Source organism: Cucurbita pepo, chromosome 14, assembly GCF_057944985.1.
Source record: "Cucurbita pepo subsp. pepo isolate OVF chromosome 14, ASM5794498v1, whole genome shotgun sequence".
NCBI classification, from domain to species: Eukaryota; Viridiplantae; Streptophyta; class Magnoliopsida; order Cucurbitales; family Cucurbitaceae; genus Cucurbita; species Cucurbita pepo.
Genome location: NC_141811.1, coordinates 4794803 through 4810463, shown reverse-complemented (window position 1 = coordinate 4810463; position 15661 = coordinate 4794803). Strand labels below are relative to the sequence as shown.

General features: G+C 34.2%; 2 protein-coding genes across 2 annotated transcripts; one reads left to right on the top strand and one right to left on the bottom strand.

The window, feature by feature from the left end:
- The first annotated feature begins 3964 nt into the window (after positions 1–3964).
- On the top strand, positions 3965–7952 carry LOC111785144 (endoglucanase 6). Its single transcript, XM_087117751.1, has 9 exons — positions 3965–4276; positions 4374–4586; positions 4737–4937; positions 5250–5339; positions 5480–5644; positions 6221–6505; positions 6595–6943; positions 7034–7096; positions 7176–7952. Exons 1-9 carry the CDS (start codon positions 4082–4084, stop codon positions 7472–7474), a joined length of 1860 nt encoding a protein of 619 aa, XP_086973877.1. The 5' UTR covers positions 3965–4081; the 3' UTR covers positions 7475–7952.
- Positions 7953–8327: 375 nt separating this feature from the next.
- LOC111810227 (long chain acyl-CoA synthetase 4) lies at positions 8328–13985 on the bottom strand. The gene is made up of 19 exons (XM_087117750.1): positions 13669–13985; positions 13087–13150; positions 12890–12979; positions 12737–12793; positions 12497–12545; positions 12291–12367; positions 12082–12121; positions 11872–11966; positions 11413–11580; positions 11117–11227; positions 10954–11041; positions 10673–10739; positions 10274–10349; positions 10052–10169; positions 9672–9917; positions 9443–9582; positions 9157–9339; positions 8935–9054; positions 8328–8607 (listed from the first exon to the last, which is right to left on the bottom strand). The coding sequence occupies exons 1-19, from the start codon at positions 13818–13820 to the stop codon at positions 8566–8568; spliced, it is 1983 nt and encodes a 660-aa protein (XP_086973876.1). The 5' UTR covers positions 13821–13985; the 3' UTR covers positions 8328–8565.
- Positions 13986–15661: the final 1676 nt, after the last annotated feature.

Genomic DNA, 15661 nt, shown 5'->3' with positions numbered 1-15661 from the left:
AAATACCAAGGTAAATTATTATTATTATTATTATTAAACAAGAAAGTTGACATATTTAAATATACGCTAAACATGTATGTACGTTATTGTATGTACGTTATTTTCAACTATCTTAATTACTCACGAACTTAATACTAACTTTAGCTTTATAATCTTTGTTTCTGACCATATCTAGCTAGCTAGGATAAATTTTTTTCCTCTCGGTCTATAATTCCTAATTTCTTTCGTACTTGACCCTATGAATTCAATTGACGTCTATAGTTTTTGTTGTTACCTTACCATGGTTAATTATTATTTTTTTTTTAACATAATTGTGGTATGGCATTTTGAAGAGTCGATATTGCGGCATGCAATAATAAGTGCTAGCATTGACCATTGTTACTTCCAAGACATAGGCATGGGATGTAGAGTATTAAAGACACTGTCTAATAAAGACTCCTTCCATTATTATTTAAATAATTATTTGGGGAAGCATGCATTTTATTATTTAAGCAAAAATATTATTTTCTTTTTTAAATGATATTGTCGTTGACTCAGTCAACCTATTCCAACTCAAAAAATAAATGTGGAACATTTTTCAAATATTAATTATTACATTTTTTTTATTCTATTAAAAATAAAAAAATTATATTTTTTAACACCTTAAATTTGGAATAATTTTTAATTTTTCTTTTATGATTTAGTGGAAAATATCTTATAAATAGGGGTTAGGATGAAAATGAAATTTTAAATTTTAAATTAATATTTAAGTTTGAAAAAATAATGCATTTTAATAAAATTTTATTATTAATAATATTTAGAAGAAAAAAAAAAGAAAAAAAGAAACTCCGGAAATATTTGTCGGGTCGGGTGGGGCCCGCTGAATTAAAAAAGTACTTATGCTCTATCATTCCCCAAGAAGTAACATGGCACGTATCTTTTTCAAATCCCTCTGGGCCCCACCCGGCTTTTCATCACGCGCCTGTGGACTCTCACGCGCATCGCCCTCTTTTTCTCTCCAAATGTTTGGGATTTACTTTTAGGGTTTCAAAGTTTTCATGAAATTACCTAACATAATAATATTTTATATCTATCTTTAATCATTTTAAAACGAATTTAACTAAATAAATAATAATGTGTTAACCATATAACTATGGGTTTTATTTTAAATAATCTTGTTCGTACCATTTTATTCACTGATCATCGCTTAAAATAATATTTGGAGTACCTCTGTTTATTACTTATTGAGAAGCTGTTGAACTAAATTACTGTGTACACAAGTCTAGTTCATTACATTTTGTAAAAGCTCGATTTGGGACATTGAAGTCTATTTTGCATTCAAGAAGTATTTAAGCGTTTTTAGATTGATTTGGATTAAGTTGATAGTTCTGAAGAGTGGGTTGACACTATAACCGTTTTTCAAGCTACTTTTTGGCTCTAAAGGATTCGTCCATACTTTTAAGACACTTATGTAATTATAGGAAGTCATGTCGATACATAATGCTTCGACAAAGCATCATTCTTTACCCTTCAAGTCTAAGGTACGCCGAGCCACAATGTATTGACATAGCAAACTGTGAGATCTCACATCGATTAGAGAGGAGAACGTGTGCCAACGAATACGTTGGCCACCAAAGGGAGAAGATTATGAGACCCCACATCAGTTGAGAGGAGAACAAAACATTCTTTATATGGGTGTAAAAACATTTCGCTAGTCGACGCGTTTTAAAAGAAACTATAAAGAGAAACTCGAGAAGGAAAACCTAGATAGAACAATATCCGCTAACAACACGTTTGAACTGTTACACAAACTTTTTACCTACTCATAAAATCGCATAGATATACACGTGTCTACGACGATGCATTGCATGTCGGCCTAAACGCTTTTTGGTGGTAAAAACTGTTTGAAGTATCAAAACTTTAATGGCATCCATAGTTGGTTGACATTTAATTTATATTCTCACATATCTTTTCTTTTTTAATATTCAGATTCCAAAATAAACGACCCTATTAAAAAGTAAAAGGGATTAAAACCCTTTATCATTTACCACGTGGTAAATTTTTAAAAATAAATAAATAAATAAATAATCCCATAGCCTTGGGGATAGAGCTCTAGGATTCTCAAACGAAACTTCATTTTGAAACCAACCACCACTTTTTTTTTTTTTTTTTTTTTCTCGAGACCATAAAATCAATTTATTTTAATATTAAAATTTTAGTTAAAAAAAAATATAATAAATAAATTTCAATACTAAAAACAGCCTCCGACAACGGGTAAAAGTAGCGGCAGAAATGGCCGGCGAGACCGTCACACAACCGGCGCCAACCAGTCATCACGGGAGGTTGCCGTTTTCACACTAGTTGACGTGTCAGGTGATCCTGTTTTTGTTTAATTAAAATAATATTAAATTAAATAATGCATAATTAGAAAAATATTAATAGCCCTCCTTAACTATTATTTCTTGGAGACCGTTGATTGCGGTTGGGAATAAAGCAATCTGACAAGCACCGATCTTTTTGACCGTATCTTCTTTTGTCATTTTCCTTCTTTGCCCTTCTTTAAATTCTTTTCAACTCTTTTTTAAAAACAAATTTATTTCAAGAGAGAAAAAATAATAATAATAATAATAATAATTATTGAAGTATTAAAATGGTAACATTTAAATTTAATTAAAAAAAAATAAAAGTTTATAACAATTTGAAGAATAAATGCATGGTTTTGCACATGAATTGGGACCACATAAATTAGACAAAATTAGATACGTGCCATGTTAAATTAGGAACCATAACAATAATTAAAGTTTAGGTTCCTTTAATAGAATATTAAACATTATTTAGTTAGGTATATATTTCTTATTTTTCAATTAACTTTAAATAATTCTTTTTTATATGGGTATATCAATTAATTAATTAAAGATTAAATGTAACTATTTACTGACGATATTTAAAGTATGATTAATTGTAACATATTAAAATTCACGTGGACTTAATAGTCAGATAGGTTTAAATTTGGCTACTCCAATATAAAAAATAAAACAAGACGAAAATGTTTTTGAACCCCACCCAAAAAAGTGGACGCATTAAAAGAGTTAGGACCATATAATTGTATATTTAAAGAAGAAGAATAGTGAAAACGATTTACTTAAGAAGGTTAATCATTTTAATCTTGATTTGTACTTTCATTTCTAGATATATATATATTTAAATGCCTTAATTTTTTTTAAAACATTTTACCTAAAAATAAACAAATTTTCTTTTTCAAAAATTGAAATAAATTAAATTAAAAATTTATTAATTTAATTATACTATTAACCATAGAAAAGTCTCAAAATTATTAAATTATTATTTAAGTGTAAAATAAAGGAAGAAATGAAGAAATTAGTATGGTTATTATTATATTATTTTTGTGCTGTCGGTGGAGTTGTATAATATTAACCAATAAAGAGAGAGAAAAAAAAAACAATAAATGTGAATAAAAAAATAATAATAAATAAACTGAGGGATTGAGAAGTGCTGATTTGTCGGGTTGTCGGGCCATCGAATCCTGAATACAGGCCACCCTTCGTGCCCGGAAGATAAGGTGAAATTACAATAATACCCTTTCATTTAAAGTTTTGATACCAATTTCTCCAAGTATTTTCTAATAATTTACACTTCTATTTTGAAAATTTTAGAAACTATTATTTAAAAATAATTATTTTGTGTATTTTTAAATTATTATTTTTTAATTAAGACCAATATCTATTAAAAAAATAAATAAATAGAACAAACAATTTTATTTTTTTATTTTTTTATTTTTTAGAAATGTTAAATAAAACATTGCATTATTAAAGCTAATAGTGGTATGTGATTTAAGAAAATAATTAATTGGAATTTAAAAATCCGTTTAATTTTTAAAAGAAAAAAAAATGATTTGCCATTTTTGCCCCTGTAGGGGACCTTTCCAGTTCCCTCCAAGCTTATTTAGTGCCCCCATCTTCTTCTTCCACTCCCCACACTGCCGTTCTCTCCGCCTCTCTCTCCGCCTCTCTCTCTCTCTCTCTCTCTTCCCCTTTTGGGGTCCTCCCGCCGGCATTGCCATTTCCCCCTCCGATTCCTTAAAATGGAGAGTTCCATCTCAGCCATTGCTCTGCTTCTGGTAATTTTGGTCCCCTGTGCCCTAGGCGGCCATGACTACGGTCAAGCTCTAAGCAAGAGCATTCTATTCTTCGAAGCTCAGAGATCCGGCTACCTTCCTCACAATCAGCGCGTCAATTGGCGCTCCAATTCCGGCTTGCAAGACGGCAAGGCTAGCGGGGTAATGCCTTCTATTTCAAACTCTGTTTGGTTAATGAGAAAATTGATGTGTGGAATTTTCTCGGGAAAGTGATTTGGGGGTTTTTTGTTTGGTGTAGGTGGATCTGGTTGGAGGATATTACGACGCCGGCGACAATGTGAAGTTCGGACTGCCGATGGCATTTACGGTGACGATGATGAGTTGGAGCATTATTGAATATGGGAAGCAAATGGCCGCCAATGGCGAACTTGGCCATGCCCTAGACGCCGTCAAATGGGGCACCGATTACCTCATCAAAGCCCACCCAGAACCCTATGTTCTTTATGGAGAGGTACCCTTACCTTCCTTTTCTTTTGTAACTAATTATAACTAATGTATCACTAATTTTGATTAATACTGGGAATTAAACAAACATTAAATTCTAAATATTTGTGATTGGTTGGTTTATTTATTGAAATTATTTTGAATGGGAAATTATTAGGTGGGAGATGGTAACACAGATCACTACTGCTGGCAGCGCCCGGAGGACATGACGACGGACCGACGGGCTTACAAGATCGACCCGAGTAATCCCGGGTCGGATCTCGCCGGAGAAACCGCCGCCGCTATGGCCGCCGCCTCCCTCGTCTTCCGCCACTACAACCCCGCCTATGCTAACGAGCTTCTCTCCCATGCCCGCCAGGTTACCCAATTTAATTATCATTTTTTTTTTTTAAGAATAAAAATTTTACAATTTGAAGTGTGAGCTATACCCAACGGCGCATGCTAGTAAAACTACCGCAATTAATAGGTTTATTTATTGCATCATTAAATGCTGATTTTATTTTTATATATAAATATAAAGTATTGTGTTCTCAGAAATAAATATTTAGTAGAAGAAAAATTATTGGAACAAATTCCATAAATTGAGTGATGTGATACAAGTGTCGGTGGTGTGAAATTACGAAAATGCCATTGAGAGTATAATTTAATTTTAATTTTTATTATCTTTCAGCTGTTCGAGTTTGCGGACAAATACAGAGGGAAGTACGACAGCAGCATCACTGTCGCGCAGAAGTACTATCGTTCTGTTAGTGGCTACAATGTGCGTATCATCCTCTTTTTTTGGGCCTGCATGGGCCACTTCGATTTGGGCCTAATTACACCAAGCCATTATTAATGGGCTTCTCCAGAGCCCATTACTAACTAATTATCATCACTCACGTGTCTAGATTGAATTTGCAGGATGAGTTACTGTGGGCAGCTGCATGGCTATATGAGGCAACAAACAACCAATATTACTTGAATTACCTCGGAGAAAATGGGGACTCCATGGGAGGAACTGGTTGGAGCATGACTGAATTTGGCTGGGATGTCAAATATGCTGGTGTTCAAACCCTTGTCGCCAAGGTTTGTTGATTGTCTGAATAGTGTTAGGAATCATGACCCTCCACAATCGAATGATATTGTCCACTTTGAACAGAAGCTCTCATGGCTTTACTTTTGATTTTATCAAAAGACCTCGTACAAATAGAGATAGTATTCTTAATAAACCCATGGTTTCTTTAATTAGCCGATGTGGGACTCCTCTCCCAACAATTTTCAACAATTTCCATGGAACAAAGTACACCCTAGAGCCTCTTCTGAGATCTATGGAGCCCTCGAACAGCCTCTCCTTAATAGAGGCTCAACTCATTCTCTAGAGCCTTCAAACAAAGTATACAATTTATTCGACGTTGGAGTCACTTTTGACTATACTTTTGAGACTCACAAGTTAAGGACACAACTTTGATATTATGTTAAGAATCATGATCCTCTGCAATGATATGATATTATCCACTTTGATCATAAGCTTTCATGGGTTTATTTTGGACTTCTCCAAAGACCTACCAATGAACGATAGTATTTACTAATAAACCCATAATTTCCCCAGTAATCCTCACAAACAGAAGATTATAAGAGTGATTTGGGTGTTTGTGATGGCAGTTTTTGTTGCAAGGAAGAGCGGCTCACCACGGGCCGGTGTTCGAGAGGTACAAGGACAAGGCTGAAAATTTCTTGTGCTCTTGCATGAAGAAAGGTACTCGCAATGTTCAGACCACGCCCGCCGGTCTTATTTTCCGACAGAGATGGAACAATATGCAGTTTGTTACTAGTGCTGCCTTCCTCGCCACCGTCTACTCCGACTATCTTTCTTCTGCCGGCGCTAATTTGAGGTGTGCCACCGGCAGTGTCCAGCCTTCCGAGCTTCTTCGCTTTGCACAATCTCAGGTACCTATTATTCATCAAATGAGAAAAGGGTCATCATTATTAAACCAGATGGAATGTCTGTTTAATTTAAAATTCTAATTCTCAACCAGGTGGACTACATTCTTGGGGACAATCCGAGGGCTACGAGTTACATGGTGGGGTATGGAAACAATTACCCACGACAAGTTCACCACAGGGGATCTTCCATTGTTTCCATCAAGGTCAATTCTGCCTTTGTCAGCTGCAGGGGTGGCTATGCCACATGGTATGGCAGAAAGGCAAGCGACCCCAACCTTCTCACCGGTGCTCTTGTGGGTGGGCCTGATGCCTACGACAACTTTGCTGATGAAAGGGACAATTATGAGCAGACTGAGCCTGCTACTTATAACAATGCTCCAATTCTTGGCATTTTGGCCAGACTCAGTGGTGGACATAGTGGCTACAATCAGCTCCTTCCAGGTACTAAGCTCATTACGATCATTTGGTTTCTCTTGAAGCATTTTCGAGTATAATCATGGCGCACTGATCATCATTCTTTTCTTTCTACAGTGGTTCTTCCTCCACTTAATCATCCAGACCCATCTGCATACCCCAAAACACTTCCATCTCCAGGTATGATGACTTTATAAAGACCAGCCAATCTTTATTGATCATAGGAGGCAAAAATTTGACTGAAGAGCTTGTTTTGCAGTGTCGTCTTCTACCCCGATTACCGTAGAGCAAAAGATGACGACTTCCTGGACTGCTAAAGGAAATACATACTATAGATACTCTACAAAAGTGACCAATAAGTCATCAAAAACTCTCAAAGACCTGAAACTTACAATATCCCAACTTTATGGCCCTCTTTGGGGGCTGGAGAAATCTGGTGAATCATATGTCTTCCCATCGTGGCTCAACTCATTAGCTGCAGGAGAAAGCCTTGAATTTGTGTACATTCACACTACTTCTCCAGCCAACATCTCAGTTTCCGGCTACACTCTCTCCTAAATTGGAGGAAGATTATTAGAAACCAAACCAAGAAGATACAGCATACAACAAGCTTTTTGGAGTTCATGGAGTGGTGTAAGAAATGTGCAGTTATAGATAGTGAGGTTGCATCGGTTTCTTTCTCGTCGTTTTTTTCAGAAGAAAGTCAACATTTACGCGTGATATGGATTTGCTTAGGTTTTTTAGATGCAAATCAGCCAAATAATGGCGCTGAAGTTGGGGAAGAAAGGAGAGAAGGGAGTTTGAAATGGTGCTCATCCTCTTTCTCCACCTCTTCAACGCTTTATAGACAGAATGAATAGCTGAGAGTGTCAGAGAAGCAACAAAAACATGGCTTCTCATAGGATTTGCAAGAGAGTTCTCTTTTCTTTCATTGTACTTTTGAAGTAGCTTTGTGTAACTTTTAGATGTGTGTTCTGCAACATTTTCTTCATTCACACTCAAATATAGTTTGTGAAACATGGTGTGCTTTTGCTTATCTTGTTTTCAAGGTGTTGTAAATCATCACTAAATCTTAAAAAAAAAACAAAAAAACTCTCAAATGGTTCATACATATACAAGCATATATGGAGGAGATGAAACAAGAAATACCTTTCTTTCTTCCCTCTGCTATCTGCCTGAAATGAAGAAATGAAGACCTGCAAGGAAACTCTTCTACAGATGGTCAATTTTAGCACAATACAATTCAATTCATCTAAGCATATACAATTTATCTAAGCATATCCAATAAATCAAATATTCGAAGACTATGTCTTAGTCTATGATATTTAAGTGTCATCTCAGTTTGGTCTCTCTAGTCCTTCATAAGTTTCAACGATAAAATGTAGTAATTTTTACTTGTTTGTCAAAGTAGTAACTTCAAAACAGGCATCCCCAATTTAAAATGATATCTGTCTATAATACACAACAAATTGATTCAATATAGCAGAGATGTTTGGGTCAATTTCCATGTCCCCTAAAAGTACAGATTTGTCATTCACATAAATGGATCGATTAGGTGGATTAGTGACCCATATGTACAGTAAGAAAGTATCATTTCAATAGAAACACTGTAGTCTGGCAATGGATTCCATAAATGTCGTCTTCAGTCATTAGGGCTTCTTTGAATTTTTGTACATGCTGTCAATTACATTCTGCACAAAAAGAACAAAAAATGTAATAAACGCAGCCTAAAGATATTGGAAAACTATTCCAAACACGTCATTTACGAAATAGAGAATGGATGAAGTAAACAACACCTCAGAAACTAAATGCAAAAAAACTGAATGCCAATGAGCAAAAATTTAGGGCCAAAGCACAACGATTATGTGTTTTAAGATAAAGGTCGAGTACCATGAAGTTTAAATTCATTCAAGTTCTAATGATTATTTCTAAGTAATTTATTTTATCCCGAATAAGTTTGGCAAGTTCGGGGAATTTGATTTAATTGAAGGGAGATAGGTCGTTATTCGAATACGAACCTTATAATATTTTAGCAGCTGAGGCCTCTTCTTCTTGTATGTTGGAGTTATAAGGTCGCGTTCCATATCAAATGGTAGAGGATCAAGGTGAATGGCTTTAATAAACTCAAAGCCTTTCAACTGCCAAGAACAAGAGTGGGATTCATGTTACTTTTTGACAATCGAGTAAATATTTGTTTAGTCAAATCAAAAGAAGTCTAGCAAATCGGCAGGAAATAGAACCTTCTTCTCTTTTGCAATTTTGTTGAGCTCCCCAAGTAGGTAGTCCTTTGCCCTCTTATCCTCACAAAGTGCATCAAAGTCCCCTTCGATTCCGTTTTCGTTTGCCCAACGTTCGAGTGCTAGCTTGTTGGGGTTAGCAACTGCAACTAGAAAGGACTCAAAACTGTTCCCGTAGACCCAGATCTAAATTGAACAATAGAATACCATGCATAAGGCACAAATAACTGAAGATTTCTTTCTAATGTATACAAAACATTTCTAAAGCTGACAAAAGTTTAGCAAATACCATGTCTATAGCAGATACAAGACCATAAATATTCTCCAAATTTTCCACGGCAACATATTCTCCTTGAGAAAGTTTGAAAATATTCTTCTTGCGGTCAATAATTTTCAAGCTGCCATCCGATTGCCACTCACCAATATCACCTAAAGAAAATGGAAAAAGAAGAGGTAAATTTATGATAACAAACCATAGAAAACAGAGGAATGAGTTTTATTGCACGGATTAAGATTACCTGTATGGAACCAACCGTCAATCATAACCTCATTGGTTAGGTCATCACGCTTGTAGTATCCAGAAAACAATGGTTCTCCCCTCACACATATTTCACCTCGTGGTGTAGTTGAAAGGGCATCGTATCCCATTTCGGGTACAGATTCTAGGCAGACATCCACATTCGGCACTGGAGGGCCAACTGTTCCCAACATTGACAGTTCATTTGGCAATGAGACAAAAGTCCCAGCACAAGTCTCTGTCAAACCTACATTAGCATGAACATAATCATCATTGAAATATGGAAGGAACAAAAAGTGAAGGAATGCCAAAAAATTATAAGATATCTATACGAGTCCATGAAGAGCAGAAACTTCAGAATATACTGCCGGGATTATATACCATATCCTTGTAGAACATGTGCACATGCCACAACTCTCAAGAAAGCTTCTACGTGTGTAGCTAGTGGTGCAGCTCCAGAGAGAATAAGTCTCACATTACCTCCCAGCCCTTGCTTTACCTGATAGAGAACCCACGAGAACAAAATATGAATTTAAAATTTTAGTAAATCTGAGGATTATCATGTCAATTAGGAGGTGCGACACGAAAGAAAAAAAATGCCACCTTACTGAAGACAAGTTTGTCACAAATGGGAGATGCCTCGCCATGTTTATGCCCCTTTTGCATGTTACCATATTTACTGCACCAAAGGATAAAACCGATTAGAGTAACAATAAGAGAAATAATCAATAACTGGTGAAGTTTTGAGTTCATAACAATACCCTAGAAACACCCTCTGTGATAAAATTAAAAAAAAAAAAAAAAAAAAAATGTAGATCAAATTATCATCAAGTTCTAAGGCAGTTAATGAACCATGCCCAACATAGGCGAGTTTGTATACACATATCACATGCCACAGTTCATAAAACTATCTTCCAAAAAAAATAGGATAACATTTAAAACTCATCAGCACTATTTACCACGCATATTTTAAGAAAATTAACCGAAGTGAAACTGACTTACTGTGAGTATGCAAGATTGAATAATGTCTTCCTAAAGAATCCCCCTGCATCTAATCTCTGAGTCAACCCTGAGAAAATATAATAACAATTATTTTGATCATGGGAGATATGAACTTGCATTCAAGTAAAAATATTAGCATCCACAGACCAAAGAGATAAAACCAGTACTTCAATTCATACAATTGGTTTTGCGTATAGAGACACATGTCCTCAATTATTATTATCAGGCAAAAAGGATTATGACGACATCAAAATCATATAGTTCACACATGGACAGCTTACCAGCATAAATTCTATCTAAAACACGTGGAACGGCACAGAAAATGCTAGGTTTGAGCTCCCCAATATCTTCAACCAATAGTTTAACATCCTGCAGAATAAAAATGGTAAGGAACATTTACAAACCTTATATTTGGTGCATGAAGAAAATCAAATGATTACTCACCCCACGCCAAAACCCAATGGAGGCACCATGTAAGATAAACAACTCCTCGAGTACCCGGTCAAAGATATGTGCTAGTGGAAGGTATGACAAATAGACATCTTTCGCATTCATCTGTATGAGAGAGAGAGAGAGAGAGAGAGAGAGAGAGATAAGTAAGAAATTGTGCTATTAGACACGAGAAATACAATGCATATCAATCTAGATCGACTGTTCCATAGGTTATGTTGGTTAAATTTTCATTTCCAGGTTATCATAGATAAAAGATTGTGAAGTACAAATTTACTAAGGAAAACTACCTCTTCATTTACACTCTCTAATAGACGCTGGACACCAGCTATAAGTGAAATTATGCTTTTGTTTGATATCATCACTCCTTTGGGATCTCCAGTAGTCCCACTTGTATACATGATTGTGGAAATGTCACTTTTCTTTTTCATAGGGAGATCAAAATGCTGATTTTCACCCTGTTTAAAGCAGACACCAAAAATTTGATGAGTAATACTTTTCTCATTGTGATGAGAAATGAAGGAAGTGGAAACAACATTTCAGTTCATCATCCATATATACCTAGATTATCTTAATGATGAAGTTATCAGTTCATCATCCATACTCAGAAGTGAAAACAACATTTCCAAACAAAATGTTACCATGGAAAACTTTGTGCAGTTGAGACAAAGAGTTTCAGGCAAGATACTAAATTATTTAACAAGGGTGACCTTATGCAGGTGAGCCAAGAGATCAAATATAATACTTACCAGAAGCAAAAATTCATCCCAAGAAAATATTTCAAGCCCATACTTCTCAAACTCCTCTTTTAGATTAGGTGCAACCTTGCCAAAACTCACAATTGCTACAAACAAACAAATGAAATCTTTTAATAAAAATAAAAAATAAAAAAAAAATGAAAATGTTGCTTCAATAGGCACATCATTGGAATGAGAATCTAAATAGAAATAAAAATTTACTTTTCAAGTATTTGGTTGTGCTTGGGAATGTTTTCAAGACCTGAAAAGAAAAATATAAACTTCATATGATCAAAACTACCCAGTAGAAGTCAATCTGCATAAATGAAGATACTAAATTCTCAGAGAGTAAAGATGCATATTTAATCTGCATATATGTAATTCAAAAATAAAGATAATAAACTTCTGACTTCCACCATATAAGTCGGTACCTCAGGAAGCTTCTTCTCTTCTACAAAAACAACAGAAATCTCTGCATGGCAAATAATAAATTCCACAGCTCCAGCGCCTGAACAATGAATCAGTATGATAGAAAGTTCATCAGCTTCCTTTTATTTTACTGATGAAAGAGATACAGAGCGTGCTTGATATTATACTCAAACCACACAATATAATTATAAATTTAGAACAAGCATACCTAATGTGTCGTACAAGGGAACACAATAGAGCCCATGAGCATTACATGCCTGCAAGTGAACTTCAATGTCATGCAATATTCGTCTAGAATAAAGTAGCAATAACTTAGACGGATGTCAAGAATACAGAGACAAGTTCCAAGTCATCCACAAATGCATTAACAGTTAAAGAAAAAACTCTCGAAGAAGATAAAAGATGAACGGTATCAAGAAAGAAGTCAGGAGCAAAAGTTAAACTCTACCTCCATGCTTATTATCCACTCTGAGCAATTGGCACCGTAGATACCACATTTTGCTCCCTATAAATAGAGATTAGTTAAAGCATTAATCCACAAGATTTGCAGAGATGTACTTGCATAAATGAATCGAATAACCTCGTGAGGATGGAAACTTACTTCCTCAAAACCACGACTGCGCAAAGAATTTCCAATTTTTATGACCATATCGTACACTTCCTTATATGTTAGCCACACATATTTACCAGCCTGCGATAAACAGATCCAAGATACAACTTATTGCAAGGTCTTAGTAGATGATAGAAAAACAAAAACAACACTTTGGGGCGTCTGGATTATATGCAAGATGCATATACCTTCCCATTCACAATCTCACGTCGGCCAAGCATTCGATTACCAGGGTTTCTCTCCACTGACAACCTGCAATACAACAGGAATCAATGAATAAATTGATACACTGCGTAATATTCCCCAAACTTTTCCCCGGAAGGATTGCATAGAAATACGAAGGCCTCAACATGATAAGCTCATGCACAGCTGAGAGCCGAGAGAAAGGTGTTGATCAAAGCTCAGAAACAAGAAAAAAATAATGGAACAGCGAAGGAGGATGAAGCTCAAATATGAAAATAAGAACAGAGCAAGCAGAATACAGACACCTATCATGATACAATAATTTATATCTAAAGAAAAAAACATTTTAATCTCAAGCAATTTAAACTACGACAGTTCCAATTAAAGCAGCAGAAACAACAACAATGAACTTCGAAACTTTGAACAAAACTAATCGAACTGAACTTAACTTAACTAACGATATCAATAAAACAGGAAACCATTTCCACTTAGTTTCCTTCCACAACTGAATACCAAAACAGAGCACAAAATGCAGAATCTAGTAGCGGTTTTTCACAGCAACAAAGTAGATAGTGAAGAAAACACACCGAAATATATCCCAACAGCTATCCAATCCTTCAATGGGAAGCGGAAACCCATCCTTAGCGAAAATACTTCTGTAAACAGGTCCAATCGAAGGCCTTCCATCAATGGCGGCCTTAGACTCCTCCACCTGAATCAAATACTTCATCTGCGACATCCTTCAGCCTCCGCTTTACAGAGCAACAATCCAAATAACGAGTCTGTAGTGTATGAATCCTTCAAATTTCGATGAATTTGAGAAGCTGAAGTTGGTTTTATACAGACATCAAAGTACAGAAGTCGTGAAGACCGGTGGCTATGGGTGACCTGACCAAGTGGCGTATGTGGTAAATACACCCACTTTTCTTCTTTTTCTTCCTTCACGAAAATAATTACAAATTTAGTCCCTCACTTTTTTGGTATTACCAATTTAGCCCCTCAATTTCTTTAAAATTTAATTACATTTTTTAAATATTATGGTGCACTATGATGTGATATATAGCCAAACAATAAATGACATATTGTACTTACTCCACATAAGTTTTAAATTTAATATATGGGTCCAAAATTTTAACATTTTAATTAATATACACTTAAAAAACGTTATTTATTAATAAAAATATGATTGAATTATATTCATATAAGCAAAGTTTTTCATTATTATTATTATTATTATTCTTTTTACAAATTTGATATTAAAAATGAATTTAATTTTCTAGAAAGAGGAAAAGACGCAACAATAATAAAAACTTTACATTTCTTTAAAAATATTTAATATAAAAAAAAATAATTACTGAAACTGAATGGGGGAGAAATAAATGTAATTTTAGTGGGCCCCACAGAGATTTATTTTTATTGTATTTTATTTTATTTGTGGGGGAGAGAATAAACTTGAATGAGGTTGGGATTGGGTAGACCCGTTTGGGATTGGATTTTGTAGAGTTAATAAACGGTCCACGTCAACATTTAATATTTTTCTTAAAATACCAAATTTATGTGGGGTTTACGTATTCCATTGTTTTTTTTAATAAATAAATAAAATATTTTATTTATTTTGTTAAAAAAAAACGATGGAAATCATATGAAAATCATTACATTTAAATTTTATTTAAATTATTTACTATTTTCATGAATTATATACAACAATTTAATTAATTTTTCAAATAATTTTGATGGATTCTTGATACAAATGGGTATTTTTTTTTAGTAATTAACCAGTTCTAAAAATTTTGCGTAATAATTTTTTTTTCATTAATTTTGATGCGGCAAAAATATTTGTTAATGGATAGAAAGAAAATTAAAAATTGGATAAATGAGTGAATAATTGAATTAAGGAGAGAGTTCTGGAAGTTGGCTATACACATCAGGTTAGTTGGGAATTTATGTTTAATTTTAAACGTGTCTCTAAAATATTCATTATTGTTATAACCCGTCTAATAAATTTTAAAAATTTTAAATTTACCTTTAAAAGATTTAATATGGCCGTCCTTTATAAACTTTCAATTATATATGAAAATTCTGTATTTAATAGAATTCTAAAATTTTAATACAGAATTTTCATATATAATTGAAAGTATAAAGTTTAACGAGATTTTAATACAAGATAAATATAAATAAAGTCAAAACCTATCCTTATATAGTATGAAACTATATCATAAAATTGGGCAAAAAATCAAACGTCACAATTATGGCGAAACTTATTGTAATTTGCTTCCAAAATGGACCTTCAATTGGGTTGGTTATCCAACTCGTAGAATTTTTTTCCTAATTTTGGGTGTTTTTTCTTTATTTATGTGTTCAAATAATGCCTAATTAAGTTGCACAAAATATAAAAATTGCTTTAAATTGATGATCAAAATATTTAAATTATTGATAAACCCAAAAGAAAGGACCAAAAGAACATGAACAGTTAATAAGATAAGCATTTAATCATAGCATCCCAGAAGCAATTAATACTACTCTCATTCAATTGGGTCATTTGTTGTTGGTTGATTGGTGAGCTTCTTCAAATGGTTCATT